The sequence below is a fragment of the Spermophilus citellus genome, assembly GCF_964194105.1.
Source record: "Spermophilus citellus genome assembly, chromosome: 9".
Taxonomy (NCBI): domain Eukaryota; kingdom Metazoa; phylum Chordata; class Mammalia; order Rodentia; family Sciuridae; genus Spermophilus; species Spermophilus citellus.
Window position 1 is genome coordinate 132485651 of NC_138191.1, and position 19987 is coordinate 132505637.

Sequence of the window (19987 nt, forward strand, 5' to 3'; positions counted from 1 at the left end):
AACTATCCATCAGAAGGACCCTCAGGCTGGGACAGTGTGTTCAGCATGTTTGAGGTCCTGGGTTTAATCCCCAACATGTGTGTGTGCACACACACACACACACTCCCTGACCCCATTCAGAAAATAAAAAGGGGAAGGGGGAAGGAAATACTTTGAATAGGGGGACAGAGAGACCAGTAGGATGAACTCCTTATCTTCCAAATTAGTTCATAGTCTGTGAGTAGCAATGTGCTCTTGACAATTGCTCCAAATCACTGATGCCATGCTTTCCCAGTATTCCATGCATCCTTATATTTTCTTTCTTCTCATTACTCCTCTCTCTCTCTCCTTCTTTTCTTATCCTCCCCTCCATTTTTTTCTTCTCCTGATCATACATTATACCTGCCAAAGGCCCTCTGTGGGCTTTAGTGGACCTGATCTGCTGTCGTGGGTGCTGCAGATATCCAAGGTCCCAGTGCTGAGTCAGGACCTCAAGCCACTGCTGCAGAGCTGTACCTTCCCTACTCAGACTAGTGGAGAGATGAGGAAACCCCAGAAAAACTGAGTCTTCTCAGACCACTTGGTCCACATGCTCTCAACTCCTGAGCTAATATAGGTGGAGGTGCTGCTCTTTTGGGTTTGAGGACAAAGGGCAACATATTCCTACATTCCTATTGTCATTTCAGAAATCAGTTAACCAAATAGATCTGTTTCATAAGATGTATCACTTTTTCTTATTAAAATAATAGTGAAAGTTGCCCAAATCAGATTCATCTTAGCCATGTCCATCCTACCCTAAATTTGAGGCTCTTAGTGAAAACACACAAAATAGCTGAAATCAACTGGCTGGATAGTATTTCAATAACACTCATGAGTTTCAGCAAATGATACTGGTGGCTTACTATGTAGTGATCACATTTAATTCAAGACTTGGCTGAAACACACAAGCTTGGAGCATCCAAGCTCCATCATCGGGATGCCCAGGAAGGCTGGGGCACATATTGAGTGGCAAGGGACAATAGAACTCTAAAGCAGTCTTTGGGTAGTACCAGTGGCAAACTGTGGGCTTGAGGTTTGAATGGGTCAGACTTAATTTTCTTATACAGCAGCCCATACTGAAAAATACATGATGTTAAGAGGAATGAAAACTTTAGATTCACAAAGTGTTTTCCTGGGAGGTCTTGAGAAAAAAGCACCTATAGGCTAGGGTTCCGGAAAGTCACAGGATAGAAAAAGATTCTGAGTAAATGAGAAATGAAACCACAATCTTCTCTCCACACTGGCTTTTCTCAGTTGATACAATAATAGTTTACTCCTCTTTAGAGATAATTCACTGATTTAATCCTTGTTTATTAAAAATACATTTCATGGGATGGGGTTGTGGCTGTTGTAGAACGCTTGCCTAGCACAGGTGAGGTACTGGATTCGATTCTCAGCACCACATAAAAATAAATAAATAAAAATAAATAGGGACTGAGGTTGTGGCTCAGTGGTAGAGTACTCACCTAGCACATGCAAGGCCCTGGGTTCAAACCTCAGCACCAAATAAAAATAAATAAAATGAAGGTATTGTGTCCAACTACAACTAAAAAAATAAATATTTAAATAAATAAATAAAAATGAATATTTAAATAAATAAATAAATGTTAAATTCTTTAAAAAAAAAAAGCAGAAGAAGACAGACATTTCATCATGAAGAACACTAAAAACGGCTGGGGCTGTAGCTCAGTGGTAGAGTGCTTACCTATCATTCATGAGGCACTGGGTTCAATCCTCAGCACCACATTAAAATAAGCAAATAAAATCAAGGCATTCTGTCCCTCTAAAACTACCCCCCAAAAAAAATTTAAAAAAAGGAAAAAAAAGAACACTAAAACCACTAAGTACGCTTATCTGGATCAGACTCTACATTCTTGGTATAGGAGGACAGTTCACAACAGAATGGTCCAGGAGGATACACGACTCACTTCTTCCCATGAGGAACCCTGTATTATTCCAGTGAAGGTTTCTGATTCCCACTCTCATTATGAGTGAACAAAGTGTTTTCCTTTGGAGACAGTTTCTCAAGAGTACTAATATCTCCATGAGTGTAAAGCTCTCTACTAGAGGACATCTTCTCACTTAACAGCTGGCTAAATAGGCAGAACAAAGGGTGGCTTACTTGAACTGACAGAAGATATCTGCATACTCTGGAAGGATCCCACTGGCCTGCAACACTGTAACTCGGAAAGTGAAGGCACTGCCCAGTTTCAGATGATTGCCAATCTCTTCTGAAAACCCTTCCATAACCATCTTTCCATCCAGCAAAGTGCTTGATTTCAAATCTAAAGAAGGTCAAGGGAACACACACATGGGTCAAATAATGTGAAGAAGAGCGAGTTCTTTCCATTACTAGTTGATGAAAGCAACTATGTCCCATATTTTTCCCTCGTAGACAATGTCCCAATCATAGTAAACTCTGTCTACGTACCCAAGTCATTCGTTCGTCTGATTTCTTCTGGAGGAGTGATGACCTCAGAACTCTGACCCTGTCCTTCCACAATCCTCAGCTCCTCCAAGGATAGACCAGAACGAGTCATTGCAACTGAAGAAAAGTCACTCTGAAAGCAAGGCAGCAGGGGGTGGGGGTGAGTGTATATGAGAACATAGAAAAAACACATTTTCCTATTTTCTTTCTTATGTCTATATATCCAACAAATAATGACTGGAAAACTATATGGATTAAGAACTGTCTAAGAAAAGGCAATACTACAGTAATACAAACGCCAGGTCTCTGCAGTTGTTTGATATAGACCATATACTACTGAGCAACTCAGGGGTAATCAGCCTCCTATACTTTTTTTTTTAATTTTTTTTTTAATATTTATTTTTTAGTTTTCGGTGGACATAACATCTTTGTTTGTATGTGGTGCTGAGGATCGAACCCGGGCCGCACGCATGCCAGGCGAGTGCGCTATGGCTTGAGCCACATCCCCAGCCCCAGCCTCCTATACTTTTAGTTCTAGGCAGGAAAACTGGTCTCCAATGCGGGACATTTTCCTGATAAAATCATCTATTTTCTCTCTTCCCTCAAGATGTTTCTTCTTACCAAAGGTTTCTCACCTGATTAAAGTACTCGTTATCAAAAGATATTTTAGCTGTTCCAGATTGTCGAATTCCAGAGCCATAATCGGGAGCTTCTTCATCCGCTAAGTGGAAAAACATCAGCAAGGATCAAATGAGACAATACATGGGGAGAGGAGATGTAACTCCTACTGGATTATAAAACAAACAAGACAGTCCTTTTGCATAAGGACAAATGACTCTAAAATAATAAAATGACACTGGCTGTTTCCAACTTGACTCATGTAGATTTACCACACTTAGCTCAAGTGAGACTACTTAGTAAAGAATCAGTTTTATCACTGAGATGGTTTAAATATCACACTTAGAAATACTAACCCTTTCCCATGTTGGCAAGATTGTGTTCAATAACACAAAACAAATATTTGAAAATATTACACTGCACTTGTGAAGGAGACCTCTACAAACTCAATATTGGTGATTGTGCGATAGGTTTCCATGGGAAAAAGACTGAAGTGACAGTCACTAAGGCAAAGCATTTGGAAGTTAAGACAGAAAAATACAGGAAAGGGCCACATTCTTTCCTCAGAATGTCAGCTGGATTATGGAAAAGTGAAAAGTGGTCCATGTGCTGCAAAATAGCAGCCAAAGAAATGTCTACTAGAAGTATCCTGAAAGAAAATTTAGGTAAGAAAAAGTTCTAAAAATCTTTCATCACTTCTGAACCAGTTAAAATACATTATTTAAAATGTCAATAACTTAAAGTCATTCCAAGAGCTTATCTTCAAGTTAAAGGAAATCTTTTTACGCCAATATTCCAAAGTAGTAGTAGACCAGACAAAACAAAATCTATTTTTTATATTTATTTTTTAGTTGTAGTTGATACCTTTATTTTATTTATTTATTTTTATGTGATGCTAAGAATTGAACCCAGGACCTCGCTCGTGCTAGGCGAGCCTCTACCGCTGAGCCACAACCCCAGCCCACAAAATCTATTTATGATATGTGGGGACAAGAGCTAGAAAGGAAGTAAGAAAGGCCTTCATAATGGATAAACATATCACTATTTGGGTTTGACTGAAGCAAGGCCCATATAGAGCCACCTCTGTCTCCAGGCAAGAAATCACAGCCTTTACTGCAGAGTTGGTGACCTACCTGCAATGGCCTGTACAGCCACGCGCAGAAATCCCCGCACTTCCCCCTTCTCACTGACGATGGCCACCCTGTGAATCAGGGGCACGGGATACAGCAGATTGCTCAGGTATACAAATGCCCTAGAGACAGACACCAGGAAACAAACATCAGAGCATCCTACAGAGGGAGAGGCTGGCTTTCAGCCTCAGTGAGAGTAGCTTCCTGAACCTGAGCTGGCTTCTGCACCTTATCTTAAGATCATTTCTTGGTTCTATCCTCTCAAACTGCCTCCAGCCGCTTTTTTAGCCCTGATGACACGTGAAAAAATTTCAAACACTGGACAAAGTACTGACAAAAAACAATCTAGTTCAAATTACTCTCTGTAAGAACTACACTGTAGGTAGAAGAGTAACAATTGGAAGTAGACTTCCAAGATACTGCTCTGTGAATACTGCTGGTGGGGTGAGAATCCCATTAAAGAAATTAACCTTTAAACATAAGGAATTACCAAGAGTTCTAAGGTTTCCCGATAGAGAAAACACAAATCAGGAAACAAAACCCAGGGAAATGTGACTGAAATATGATTAATAACTAAAATAAATTTCAAATCTCAGTATTATGGGTCTTTAGTTTATTCTAAGGACTCTTTTATCTTCAGGTAAGGTGACTGACAAGATAAGAGAGGCAGACACATGTGGGCAAAGACTGTGCAGCCAGAAATTTCTGAGTAGCAAGCTTATAGACTGCATGGGCATCAAGATACATGCTAAGGGGAGAAGCATAAAGCTGGTCCCTACAGGGTTTGCTTTTACTCCTAGAGTCCAAAACCTAAGTCAGAAATGCATAAATAAAAGGTAAATTACAGATCTAACACTTTATATTTCAAACAAACTAGCCAATTCTGTCACATCACCACTCTTTTTTTCTTCTCTTTATTTTGTAGCTATTGATTAAAAAAAAAAAGGCAATAAAAACTGAGTGTTCTTTCTAATCAGTAGAAGGGAAATAGAATCTAGTTCCTATAGTTACTCCTGTCTTCCCACTTGGTATATGTTGCTCTTTGAACATAAGACAAAAGACGAAGAATAAACATTTGCATCAGGAAACCAAACACAATGGAACATGTGCCTGTCTGCTGCTTTTCCTGCTGTTTTTACAACAAAGCTAGAAGGATGAAGGAGTGGACAGATACTTGGGATTTCAACTCAAAATAATGAAAACAGACAACATAACAGAAAAACAAATGTTAATTAAAGTTTAAGAATATAAATGAAATATGAAAGAAAACAAAAATAACTGCAAATGAACATTAAATCAGATCATGATGTCTACTTCCCTTTCAGTCTGCTCCAAAGCAGGAGAGGGGGCAATGCTGATATAGAAGGTTAAAGCTTTGCTATGCATAAATTTAGGAATGAAAATGCATCTAAAAAGGATTACAAACAAGACCACCAAGCACCAACTTCTAGGAGAGTCTAGAAGACTAAGAATTTGGCATATGGAACCAAAGGGATCCTCTCACTTCTGAATTACCATACATAACAACTTCCTCTCTTGATGGCACTTCCAACATGGAGGACATTAAGAGCCACTACACACATGCCAGGTGGGGCCACCTGGAGGCCGCTCTGCACTCACCGTCCGCCTCATGCCTTTGACTTAACATCTTTGGGTCTTATTTTAAACACCATTTTTTTTGTTTTTCTTTTTTTTTTTTTTTTTTTTTTTTTTATAACAGGACCCCAATGTTATATGATCTGAGCAATACACACAATTCTTTAATCACTGGTAAAATTTACATTTGTGTGATTGCGTAAGTGTCTCTATCACCTACCAGACTCTAAGTCTGTGATGACAGGAACCATTTGCTTTCCTTACTACTGTCTGAAGAGGGCTGGGCATAAGGTAAATACACTCAATAAGAATCTAGTGAGTGAACATCTATCTACATATATAAAAGAACAGCAAAGTGATATGTCATCTACCTTTAAGTAGAAGTAGAAGGTTTCTCAGAAAAATGAGAACTCTCAAGAGGCAGAGAGGCAAAGCAATTCAACTTCATATTGGGTTAATTTTTTCAAAACTGAATTTATGATGGATATTAACTATATATGACATGTTTGATCCCTAACTATACTTAATCTGTCACCTTAAACATAGCTATTCAAAACAGGGGCCACCGTTTTTTTGGTATAGCTAATTGTATTTTATGGACACATCACAATAAAGTAAGATTGGAGCTCACATTAAAGAGCAGAATTTCCTTCGTGCCTATGGCAATGGCTATTCCAAATGTGGAAGCACTGAAGGCATTATTGTAGATGTTCCTTTTCAGAAAAGAGAATCTATAATTCTGTGATAGGAACATGGGCATCAGTTCTGACAACGGAAATGCACACTCACTAACAGCCCTTGTCATGTTAACAGGACACAACCCATAGCTCAAATCAGTGCCGTATAAAACTTCTCTTTTCAAGTTTTTTAAAGGAATTTTTATAATTACTCTGCTTTTCTGAAAGTCCTTATACTTTGACCTAGCAGACTGAAGAACAGGGAGGAGAGAAGTTATAAAAGATGTATTACGAGAAAGTTCTGTGAAGTTACATCGAAAATAGAAACAAATTTGTCAACATAAAGATAAGAAAAATCAGTATAATTATGGTGATACAGAAAGAATGTTTGTTAGGTACTTAGAGAGGCCACAAAATAATCATCTTTGCCCATTTTCAACCCGGAAGACTAGCTTACATATTTTGTATTTCATCCCAAGTTATGATGGATGGTTCGTAACATCCCAGCATGCCAAGAGAATAGCTAAAGGGACAAGCTCTTTTAATTTTGATATAAAGATTCATCAGAGGTAGCCACAGCCAAGAAACAAATCTATAAATGGAATTTCATAAGAAAATGGATTTTTTTTGGGGGGGTGGTAACCAGGGATTGAACTCAGGCACTTAGCCACTGAGCCACATCCCCAGCCCTTTTCTGTATTTTATTTAGAAACAGGGTCTCACTGAGTTACTTAGCTCCTCATTGAGGCTGACTTTGAACTCACAATCCTCCTGCCTCAGCCTCCCAAGCCACTGGGCTTACAGGCATGTGCCACCTAGAGCAGTTAGAAAAACAAAATTTTTCAGAAGTGAATTGTATTTATAATTATGTGCCAATAGGGGAAAACTGATCCTATGAATCACAAAAACAGGAAAAAAGGTACTCCTCTTACACATCCAATGACTACTAAACAACACTGTTATACATTTTCTTTGCAGAGGAGAATAACTGAAGGCAAAAATGAGAGCTATCCTTCATTTTACTGACTGATTTTCACACCCCCACCCCCACCCCCAGTCTTTTCCTTTTTTTTTTTTTTTTTTTTTTTGGTGGTAAGAATATGTTCTACCAGTGTGCAACACCCCACGTCCCCCTGTCTCTTTCTGGCAAGGCAAAGTTAGGTCTAAGAATCTGGAAACTCAAACTCAAATGTAAAGTCAATTCCTGAGCCATAGTATCACAAATATTTACATAAAAATCAAATTAAGAGTTGACTGCCTTACACTTATATTTTATATCTGATATGAAATATAAAACTAGAAAGAAAATAATGTACATATCTTAACCCAGTTAATATTCACATTAAGTAGGATTCTGACTTCAGTTTTCTAAACAACTGATTAAAAATACAAACACTTCTAAGTAGAAATCTTAACCAGGATATTCATTTTTCCAGTATAGATAACACAATATGAAAGATGAAAGACTGGCAAGACTCTTTCCTACCAACTCATTTTATATGTGAAAATCCAACAGGCCTCAATTTAAGTAGCTTGTATTAAGTAGAGAGAAGACCTCTCCTGACCAGGCCACTTCTCCTGAAACTGTCCACTCCTCACAGTACAGTGGTGTAGAACATAAGCAAACAGCTTTAAAGCTGTGCAACTGGCTTTGTTCATTGAGGCCAAGTTCATGGGTAGAAACTAGTTTCTAACTTCCAACTCTCTTGGAATAGGATGGATATGTGCTGAAGGATACAGAGAGCCACAGAGTAAACGAAAGCATTATTATCCCATTATCTGTATACATTTTTCTCACTTTTGGTATAAATCAGCTTTTCTGAGATTCTAAGTATCTGTTCCAGGTGACATACCAGTAGAAAACAATATCCATGGGTATATAATCCCATTGTGTTTATTCATGGAGAAACAACTTATAATGCCCCTTCCCTATTATAAAGTCCAGAGACTGTCCAATATTATGACTCAAACCTGTAACTGAGGTTTTCATTTTTATCAAAAAGCTTTTCTTTCTTCCCTTTCCATTATCTTCTACAATAGTTATGAAACTCCCACCTGGTAGGTAACACCTCTGTCTAATGGGTCAGGAGACTTGCTGGACATCAATGTTTAGATAACTTGTGTTTACCACTTAACAGTGAAACAATTCCCTTATTTTTAAAGGGTTCAGCCATGAAGTTAAATTTTATATTTTAAAACCTGAACATACTTTTTAGTTAATCCAGTGATTTCTCTACTGTCAAACTTGTAATCATCATTTCATCGTGAAGACTTGATGTGGAAAAAGACACCAGTGTCGGGAATTTATGCACAGAGTTCTATATCACTGACAGAGGGATGCACGGACTGAGAGCTAAAGACAATGCCTCAATTTGGTGAACTCAACATAAGTTTTGATAAATAATGCAGTTTTATGTCTAAATGAACAAATATTCATTTGTTGGTGGTGTCAACAGATAGTTTTCTGAGATTCATCATTATAAAGCTGATAGGTAAAATTCCAGCAGAAGCCAAAGGCCTATAGATGCATTTAGTGAAACTGGATATAAAAAAGGCAGCCACTGTAGACATGAAGTTTTCTTGATTCACTTTAGGACTCAGTAGACTAAGCAAAAAAATGAACCTAACAGTACCCAGTTCCACTTTAGTCTTCTGATTCCTGTAGTACCACAAATTCTTCAGCCTAACCTTGGACTTGGTGTGTTCTTTCCCATGTAACCCCACATGCCTCCTCAGTCACATTCCTTTAAGGAAGCATAGTCCACAGTATCATTTGTGAATTCGTTACCTTTGATTCTTAGCCTTACTTTCTCCTTTGAGATTTCCTCCTTCAAAACAAAATGATTGTTCTGTTTTAAGATAAGCATCCCTCCACATAGTCATCATATATTGCTGTATGCTGTATTAAGGAGATAGAATGCTCACAAATAATGCCTGAGTTCTCTAGCCAGATTTGCATCTATGGGACTCTAAGCATTGGCAGACTTGGGATTGAGCATTCATGAATTAAACTGACTAAGTCAGTATTATCCAAAATTGAACAAAGAGGTCTTTATAACAAGAGCTGGTCCCTTTTTGCCTTTCTCACAATAACCTCACCAACCTTCCCACTAAAATGAACCAAGGGGACCGGTCGTAAAACGGGTCATGCCCGTCACTGAAGAGATCTGATCCCTCCTCCGTCCCTGCGTCAGAGCCGGTGTCATCCACGAATGCCTCATCATCAAAATCCTCCATCTCATCTTGCTGCTCGTCAGCCAGCTCAGTGATGTCGGAATCGGCCGTGGAAAAAGTGGGGGAGGGTGTGCGGTCGGCAAGGCGCTCATTCACACAGCCGTGGAAAATGGGGGAGCTAGACACCAGGTAAGACGCCGATTGACACAGCCAGGGAGAGAGGAATAGTTGGTTAAACAAGAAGCGATAGGTGCCAACAGGACAGAGTCTACTGGGGAATCAACACAATAAAAGCAAATAGAAAAGCAAAAGGACAAAATAAGCATAAATCATCTGGATCAGGTGAAAGGGAACAAAAGGGCAGGTTGAAAAATTCTACAAAGATGGATCCTTAGAATAAGAAAAGCAAAGGAAACCCATGAGTAGACCAACCCAGGTGAATACTGTGCTGGCAAATATTTACATTCTCCAATTCACACAGAAAGACCAGCAGCATCTTGGCCTCAAAGGAGCTACTCAACATTAAGGTGAAATAATACGAATTTAAATGTTTATTTAAATGCTAACATGTTCTTGAAACAGAAGGAAAAAAATGGATGAAATAGTACATGCCAAAACAGCAAGTGCTCTGCTTGGGTAAGACGTTTTTGGCCTATTCATCTCTTTAAAAAAGCTTGTCTACTATCGGAGTGGAGTGGAGAAGACTTCCTTCATTTCTACAAAATACTCTTACTTCAGCAACAGATTTTTACATTGCTCCTTTAAAAAACAGACTACTTTTGCAATTGAAAAACAATTCTAATTCTAAAAATAGCACAAAATATAAATTTCCTGCTTTAAAATTTCTAAACCTCTAAACGACTCAATATAGACTCACAGAGGCAATATTTGTTTTCATAAAATGTTGAATATAATGTATATATAAAAGAGACTCAAGAGGACTACAAAGATATGCAATTAATTCGCCCTTGGCAATGACAAAAGTGAGATGAACTGCTTTATGACTTCTCAGATTATGAAGATACTGCAGTCGGCTAAGACAATGATTTTAAGTTGTACAATATAACTTAATATATCTTATTCAATTTATCTTAATTACTTGCAAAACATTTTGTAAATAAGCTGAGAACCAAAGAAGACTGTCAAACACTTTCAAAAGTTTGAGAATCAAAAGAATATGCATGTTTAAAAATGCTGAAGGGAAGTATACCGAATGACACGGTGGTTATGAGAGGATAAAATGAGGCTCTTTTATTCCTTTTAACCTTCTAATATCAACGAAGATTTTTAAATTAAAATACAAGTATTCATTATTTAAAAAGAAACCAACAAAATCATCACATACCTTCCCACAAGTTTGAACCAGTGGAATCGATCATAGAATGGATCACTGCCAGTCATCGTAGCTTCACTGTCATCTTGGGCACTGGAGGCCATCTCACCAGCCCTATCATACATCTCACGCATCAAATCCAGCCTCTGCCTATTCAGCAAACATGAAGGACACTGAGTTAATATTATGAGCTTCCATTAAATTTTTGTTTTAGAAGCATCTTACATGCAAGGTTTTTTTTTCCCCCTGGTACTGGGGATTGAACCCAGGGGTGCTTAACCACTAAGTATGTCCCTAGCCTTTTTTATTTTTTATATTGAGACAGAGTCTCACTAAGTTGCTTAGGACCTCACTAAATTGCCGAGATGGGGCTGGGGTTGTAGCACAGTGGTTGAGCACTTACTTCGCATGTGTGAGGCACTGGGTTTGATCCTCAGCACCATGTAAAAATAAATAAATAAAGATACTGCGTCCATCTACAACTAAAAAAATTTTTTTTTAAAATTTAAAAATAAATAAATAAAATTGCTGAGATTGGCCTGAACTTGAAATATTCCTACCTTAGCCTCCCAAGTGGTTAGGACTAACAGGCATGAGCTACCATGCTTGGCAAGAGTTTGTTTTTAAACCAGGCATTGTGTTGCACATCTGTAATCTTAGTAGCTCGGGAGGCTGAGGCAGGAGGATTGCAAGTTCAAAGCCAGCATCAGCAATTTAGTGATGCCCTAAGCAACTTATTGAGATCTTGTCTCTAAATAAAATATAAAAAGGGCTGGGGATGTAGCTCAGGGGTTAAGTACCCCTGGGTTCAATTCCTCAATTTCCAATATTAAAACCAAAAAACAAAAACAAAAAAAAAAAAAGGAAGAAAAGAAAAAAACAAAAAAAAATTTTTTTTTAAAAAGCTGTTCCCATAATTTTTTTAAAAAAATATTATTTTTTAGGTGTAGTTGGATATAATGCCTTTATTTTATTTATTTATTTTTATGTGATGCTGAGGATTGAACCCAGAGCCTCGAACATGCTAGGCAAGCACTCTACCATGAGCTACAACCCCAGCCCCTGTTCCCATAATTTAATGTTATTAAAAACAAATAAGGGCTAGGGTTTTGGCTCAGCGGTAGAGCACTTGCCTAGCATGTGAGCAAGGTTTGATCCTCAGCACCACATAAAAATAGATGAAGGTATTGTGTCCAACTACAACTAAAAAATTAAATAAATATTTTAAAAAATGAGGGCTGGGTATATAGCTCAATTGGTAGAGTACTTGCTTTACATGCACAAGGCCCTGGGTTCAATCCCTAGCACCACAAAAAAAAAAAAAAAAAAAAAAAAAAAAAGAAAGCCAGAAGTACTGAAACCAAAATCCTCAGTATCTAAGAAGTCTGAGTCTACAGAGAAGCCATCAAAATTCAAGAATGGCCACCTAACCTACAGAGAGTCAACCATCACAGGGGAAATGTTCCGTGGTATGTGACATCTCAAATACATTCAGTGGGAATTATCTTACCATATTAAATGTAAAGGAAGCTAGATTATAACTTTGTTTTTATTAATCACCACCATGAAGTCCAGGACAGAAAAGATACTATGGAGGGTAAATTTAAATATCAGATATCTGAGGAGTGTTATGATTCATTCACTTAGAAGGTAATGGATGGTTAGCAATATCACAGGCCAGCAACAGCATTTGGAAAGCACAGGAAAGAAAGCAACCACATCCTCAAATGAAAACATGAGGGAGTCCACTTGAGCAATTATTATTCCCTAAATAAAATAAGCAGCTTTTGAGTGTGTGCATACTTGAGTTTCTCCAAAGACCAATAATGTGTTGCTCCATTCTTCAGATCCTGAACTTCTACTGCCACCACTGTACGAGGAAAAGGTCTCTCCTCATGAGTTTTATCCACTTCAGTGGGAAGTAATTCGGGAGGCAAAGGGGAATACAGTGTGTCAGTCAGCAGAACAAACTGAAATTGTACCTGAATGGAAAGAATAAACCATGGACAAATGTGAAAAACATTACATTTCAGCAGGTAAACTTCAGAGACAAGACAATATAATTATACCCCATGGGAAAAAAGGTGAAACCTGTAGTATGTGCTATGGACTATCTGCAAAAGAAGAAAAAGAAAAAGCTGCCTGTATGTTAAACACAGGAAATAATCCTAGTTTCAAATGAGCCTATTTACAAAGTTTGTTTCCCCAGCCTTGCAAATGTAAACTAAGGTTGCAGTAAGTCTACTTTGATTGATTAAATGAAGACTTCTGTGGAACTTATACAGAGACCAAAAGGTGGACCAAGAATACATCCAGTCCTTCACTAACAAGAGCTGATGGAACACATCAAGGTATTCCAATTTTAAATTCAGAAGACTATATGACTACTACTCTGAGAAGTATTTACTATGGCAGCCAGGTGCTGTGGCAAAGACCTGTAATCCCAGTACCTTGGGAAGCTGAGGTAGCACACACATACACAATGGTATGATGAACGAAAAGCACCTACCGAACTTTATTTCTGCAGTTCTGGGGACTGAACCCAAAGCTTCAGACATGCTAGGCAAGTGCTCTACCACAGAGCTAGCCCCTATTTGTTTATTTATTTGGTACCAGGGATTGAACCCAGAGCACTTCACCACTGAACTACATCCCTGGCCCTTTTATTTTTTATTTTGAGATAGGGTCTCACTAAGTTGTTGAGGGTCTCACTAAGTCAGAGGCTGGCCTTGAACTTGCCATCCTCATGAGTAGAACCTCAGCCTCTGAATAGCTGGGATTATAGGCATTTATCACCACAACTGGTATATATATGATTATAGGCATTTATCACCACAACTGGTATGTAATTTATTTCTTGTTACCACCCTGTATTTTCACCAATAAATACTAATGAATGCTAGACATTGAAATAAGGGTAGGGGAGGGAGTTCCTGCCTTTAGTTAGTCTACTTAAGGAGAACAGTGGTTAATAAGTAATTATAAAATGAGTAGGGCTTCCAAGATTGAGAAGAAAATGATATCACAGTTTGCAGAAGCAGAATAGAGCCCTAGAGGCAGACAATGACTTTTCCCAAAGACAGGCCATCTATGTGCCTTCCTAATGTTTAATGTGGTCTCTGGCTATAATCTTACCAGACAAGAGACTATTAAACAGTGGGACATACATAAGGATAAATCTAAGATTTGATGTAAAATTTTGGTAATAATTACAATAACATCTTTTACCATGTTCAGGCATGACTTTTAGTGCTTGATATGTATCCATTCTTTGATTCCCTCATAAATCCCCAATTGGCAGGTACTGCTGCCAACCCTACTTAGTAGATGAGGGAACAGAGGCAGGGGACTGTTAGGTCACACAACCTGTGAAGCTGGGACTGGACCTAAACTATCTGGGTGCAGAGCACATGCACTCTACTACACAGTATTGCCTCTTATTTCAGAAGAGGAATAAATTAGTGGCAGGTGGACATACAGGACTTAAAGGCACAAATTTAAAGGTAGAAAACTAAAAAAAGTTGAGATTTTTTTCAGAAAGCCAAGAAAAACATTTTTCTATTAATGTCTCTCCAGCTCTTGTCAAAATACAGTCTCAGGTATAAAATGAACTAGAAAATATCTATTTCTATGAAATTTTATTTAGTAAAAATTTAATCAGTGTCTACTATATTCTAGGTATATACACTAAACAAAGGAATGCAGAAAGAAGCTGAGCTCCCCCAAAGGTAAGGTTAGTTCGAGATGATGTCCAAATGAACACACACAGGCTCAGCTCTGTCTCCAGACCACAGTGTTCCTGCCACCCTGCATACCTTCTTCTTCAATTCCACACTGATGGCATTGGCCTCCTTAAGGTAGACGGCATTGCCCCAGAGTAAGTCCCTTAAGGAAGTAAACTGGTGAGACTTCCACTTCCGGAAGGCCCACTGGGCCAACTCAAACTCATGCTGCGTCCAAGGTACTGAAAGAGCAAAGGAAGCACATTTGATGGTCATCTCACAGCTGTAAGAAATTATACCCGTTCTCTACTTTATCTTGGTGATCAAGCTATTTTCCAGTTTCTATTCAATAAATTGCTTTTGCTTTTCTTTTTAGTAAAGCTTACTAAATTCTGTTGATATTATAAAAGCAGAATTTAAAAAAAAATCTGAAACAGCACATCAAATAAATAAAAATTTCTCTCATTTTAAAATATATTCTAATGTGGTGCTATATATTTTTAAAAAGTCCCTGATTCCTGGTATAGCAAATGATAAATTCCTGAATAGGAGGTACTGTTGCCAACCCCACTTAGTAGATGAGGAACAGAGGCAGGGGACTGTTAGGTCACACAATCTGTGGAGCTGGGACTGGACCTCACTATCTGGGTGTAAGCACATGCACTTGTCTACTACACAGTATTTATTGCCTCTTATTTCAGAAGAGGAATAAATTAGTGGCAGGTGGACACACAGGACTTAAAGGTATAAATTTAACAGTAGAAAACTAAAAAAAGTTGAGATTTTTTTTCAGAAAGCCAAGAAAAACATTTTTCTATTAATGTCCTTCCAGCTCTTGTCAAAATACAGTCTCAGGTATAAAATGAACTAGAAAATATCTATTTAGTAAAAATTTAATCAGTGTCTACTATATTCTAGGTATATACACTAAACAAAGGAATGCAGATGAAGTTCTCTTCTAATATAGGGAAAAGGGTTATGTTTCACTTTGATATACACTAAACAAAGGAATGCAGATAAAGTTCTCTTCTAATACAGGGAAAAGGGTTATGTTTCACTTAGATATTTAAAAATAAAGACTTTATTATAAGGCAATAACTAACAATGAGAGACTGAATTCAGCCAAGAAATTCTGGAAAACTTAACTAAGCTAGCTGGTAATGGCTTTAAAGTACGGATACATTCCAAAGTCTTCAGTTAGGATCTAGTAAATTAATTATCTTAACAATGAGTAAGCTCTGTATTTACTTGATTATATGAACTTCGTTTGTACAATAACATGAGATAATACACGTAAACATCCCAAAAGATTTATGTGAAGACTGCTCAAAAACCTTGTGAAGCTATAAAACACTATCAGCCTCACCTTTACTCCAGAGATCACAGCCTGTGTTCTCAGCACTGAGCATCTTATAAATCACCTTTACATTGGTTCAGTACAAGGTCAACAAATGGTGGGTCAATTTTGAGGAACCCAGTATTCATAGCAAATAAGGGATTAATGTGATAATACAGATCCAAAAGACATAAGAGAAGGTTTCAGTCTCTATATTTCACCTTCTTCTTCCTCTTCTTCCTCTTCAGTAGTTTCTGCAGCCAGGGAACGGGTCTCAACTTGCTTCTGCAAGGCCTGCAATTTACTCTCATAGTCCTGAATGAAAAGAAAGGAGACAACATGTAGGAGAGTAAGGAAGGAAGGAAGGAAGAGGAAAGGAACACAGAAATGCAAGGAATACTGGAGGATGTAAAGAAAGCAAAGGACAATGATTAAAAGAGAGAGAGAGAAAGAGAGAGAGCGAGAGAGAGAGAGACAGGAAACAATAATAAAAAGACCTACAGAGAAATGCTTGGGGATGGGGGGGATGGCGAGAGAATGACAAATCATATACCATAGTCTGCAATGCATAATGCAAAAAAATAAAATTAACTGCAGCGCCTCTATTTCTATTTCCCCAAGGACTCAAGAGTTCTTTATTTGGGCTTGAGGTAGGAAAAAGGAGAGATTTTGAGGGGAAAAATGCATGTGTCCCTTATATATTAAAATACATTCAAATAATATAGTACCATCAAGGAATTCTAGAGAAAGATAATTTTGGAAAAGATTAAATTCCCCATTCCCCATTATTATCAAAAGTTCCAGTTTCCTATTTAAAAGGGTAAACAACTAGAATTTAGCCTTTGAAGCTTCATGTATATGAAAAATTACTATCTTTGTAGTGATCGGATAAGTGTCCCCTTCAAATGACCAAAAGCTCACTGCTGGACTGAAATAATTGACAGATTACATTGTTGTTCAGAAAAAGACACTTTAAAATATGATCTTATACTATAAAATGGATCATTAAAACAAATCAGATTTATCCTCTGTTTCTACATCTACTCTGTGCATTTTCAATAAGAGTACTATCAGCTCAAAAAGGACAAAGAAACAGTTCTGGGCAATGAAAACAATCTCATTCGTTTTATGTGTAAGGCATAAATGCAAACAGTACATGAACTGTGTATCTGAGCTATTAAAACTTCATGATGGGGATAAATTAGGGAAAAACTGCCTAAAAATGTCCCTTGGGGTGTCAATGTAAAAAAATAACACTTTAAATCTGGGTGCTATTGAAAAAAAAATAACTTTAAATTTCAGTGAAAACAAACAGGTAGGATTAAGAAAGGCGATATCCTTCACTTCATGAAACATTAAATTACAGAATAAATGTGGTATCTTGAGATCTGTAACTGGCTTCCTGCTTCCTTTGGTTCCCCAGGAGGGACCCCAATCACAGGCTGTCATAAGACAGTCCTGGGCTGCTCCATCACTCAGAGCTCTCCAAGGCACACATCAAGGTTCCACAACTGGAGTGCTGCAGAAAGCCTCCTTAACAAACTCCACTGCAGAAGGAGCTCTTGATGGCAACACCACAGATATAAACATTCTCCAAGGCTTCCAGGCTCGGTGGAGCACACCTGTAATCCCAGTGGCTCCAGAGCCTGAGGCAGGAGGACCATAAGTTCAAAGCCAGCCTCAGCAACTTAGCAAGGCCCTAAGCAGCTCAGTGAGACCCTGCCTCTAAATAAAACACAAAAAAGAGCTGAGGATGTGGCTCTGTGGTTAAGTGCCCCTGGATTTAATACCCCGTGCCAAAAAACAAACAAACAAACAACAACATTCTCTAAGGCTGTGGTCATTTGTCAGGTGGGAGAGATAGAGGCAGAAGGAAAGGAAAGAAAAGGGAAGGAAGCACTCTACCACCGAGCTACACATCCCAGCCCTTTTTGGTTTTTATTTTGAGACAGGTTGCCCATGCTGACCTTGAACTTATGATCCTCCTGACTCAGGCTCCCCAGTTGCTGGGATTACAAGTGTGTACCAGGGGGCAATATTTTCAAAATTATTTTCTAAGCATATCATGCACCCAGATCTTTTTATTTAAATTATCATTCCTCACTAAAAGAAATTTGGGCTCCGAGAGGAAACGGTAGATTCCCAGTTTGGTGTATGGTAAGAAAGTATAAGGTGAGCCTAGAATATCTTGTGCCAGAAAAGATGGAATAGCTCAAAGACCCCTGGGGTCATTTCAATTGGACACAGACTCCTACTGGCCAGTAAGTCACAACAACAAAAAAAGAAGACAGCACATTGAGTACAGGAAGAATCCATTAGTTTACAACAATACTGAATACTGAAAAGGAGGAAAAAGTGGAAATATCTTCTTAAAAAAAAAAAAAAAAATATATATATATATATATATATATAAAAGCCAGCTAAGAAATGCAGAAGGAACAACTAGGAAATCACCATACTGCAACCCCAGACGCAGAAACAGACTCAGGCAAGGATCATTAATGAATGCTAAAATAATGGAGTAAAAGGTGTACAGGAAACAGAATATTGATACAATTCAAAGTCCACTCCCAGATACCTATTATTAATATGGGAAATGATACATTTACAATGAAGAGAGCTGGAAACCAAATGTGTTAAATTTCAACATTAGCAGTAACTGTCTAATGATGTGATGCCACATGAAGTACACAACATCAACTTCATAGTATTCTTAGCAAAAATGTTCAACCTAGATCTAACCTCAGGGCAACGATCATATAAATCAGAATGTGGCCTAGATTCTTAAAAACACCAATGTAATAAAGGATTTTAAAATGCTATAACCAATTTCAACATAAACCTTGAGTAGATCTTGGATTAAAAGGTACACAAATACACATACCCCTAACATTTGTATTTTTTAAATAAGGAGATTTGAAATTAAACTATTTGCACAATAGTTTAATTAAATTTTTGGACAGGATAATGATATTAAGTGAACATCACTGATTTTAGGACATACACATGGAAGCACTTAGGGATCAATTATCATGATATCTGCAACTTTCCAGTGAGTCAAAAAAAAACCCCACAAATAATAAGGTTGCATTGTCCTATTTTTTTCAGCTTCTCTGTAGGTTTGAAATATTTCAAAATAAATAATAAGTTAGGGGGGCTGGGGTTGTGGTTCAGCAGTAGAGCACGCACTTAGCACGTGCAAGGCCCTCAGCACCATATAAAAATAAATAAAATAAAGGTATCGTGTCCAAACTAAAAAATAAATATTAAAATAATAATAATAGGAGCTGGGATTATAGCTCAGCGGTAGAGTACTTGCCTCGCACTTGTGAGGCATAAATGACCTCTGAAAATATTCTCCCTCCCTCCCTCCTTTCCTTTTTCCTGAATATTTTCAGATCCTTGGCACCACATAAAAAATAAATAAATAATATAAATAAAGTAAAGATATTTAAAAATAATAATAATAATAATAAGAAGTAGTAGTAGTAGTAGTAGTAGTAGTAGTAGTAGTAGTTGGGGAGGGGGAATTATTTTCCCTTTAAAAAGAACTACATAGGGCTGGGGTTGTGGCTCAGTGGTAGAGTGCTCGCCTAACACGTGTGAGGCACTGGGTTTGATCCTCAGCAGCACATTAAAATGAAATAAAGATATTGTGTGTCCACCTACAACTAAAAAATAAATATTTTTTAAAATTTTTTTTTATTGGTTGTTCACAACTTTACAAAGCTCTTGACATATCATATTTCATACATTAGACTGAAGTGGATTATGAACTCCCAATTTTACCCCAAATGCAGATTGCAGAATCACGTCGGTTACACATCCACAATTTTACATAATGCCCTATTAGTAACTGTTGTTAAAAAATAAATATTAAAAAAAGAACTACATACTACATGGGAGTCTTTCAGCAAAAAGAAAAAGACTGCTGGTTTACTGAAAAATCACCAGT

General features: G+C 37.7%; 1 protein-coding gene across 8 annotated transcripts in view; it reads right to left on the reverse strand.

Annotated features, from left to right (window-relative positions):
- KIF1B (kinesin family member 1B) overlaps nucleotides 1-19987 on the reverse strand; it is a 150091-nt gene that overhangs the window by 32323 nt on the left and 97781 nt on the right. For 3 of the 8 annotated variants that reach the window (XM_081305730.1, XM_081305729.1, XM_081305727.1), the window contains 9 exons: nucleotides 16254-16347; nucleotides 14790-14938; nucleotides 12778-12956; nucleotides 10987-11124; nucleotides 9571-9819; nucleotides 4198-4316; nucleotides 3082-3167; nucleotides 2450-2579; nucleotides 2141-2303 (listed from right to left, as the gene is read on the reverse strand). In XM_081305730.1, coding sequence (XP_081161856.1) covers nucleotides 2141-2303; nucleotides 2450-2579; nucleotides 3082-3167; nucleotides 4198-4316; nucleotides 9571-9819; nucleotides 10987-11124; nucleotides 12778-12956; nucleotides 14790-14938; nucleotides 16254-16347 — 1307 coding nt within the window. Of the gene's footprint in view, nucleotides 1-2140; nucleotides 2304-2449; nucleotides 2580-3081; nucleotides 3168-4197; nucleotides 4317-9570; nucleotides 9913-10986; nucleotides 11125-12777; nucleotides 12957-14789; nucleotides 14939-16253; nucleotides 16348-19987 lie in introns of all 8 variants that reach the window. The other 5 variants (XM_081305728.1, XM_081305726.1, XM_081305724.1 and 2 more) reach the window with 3 other exon arrangements.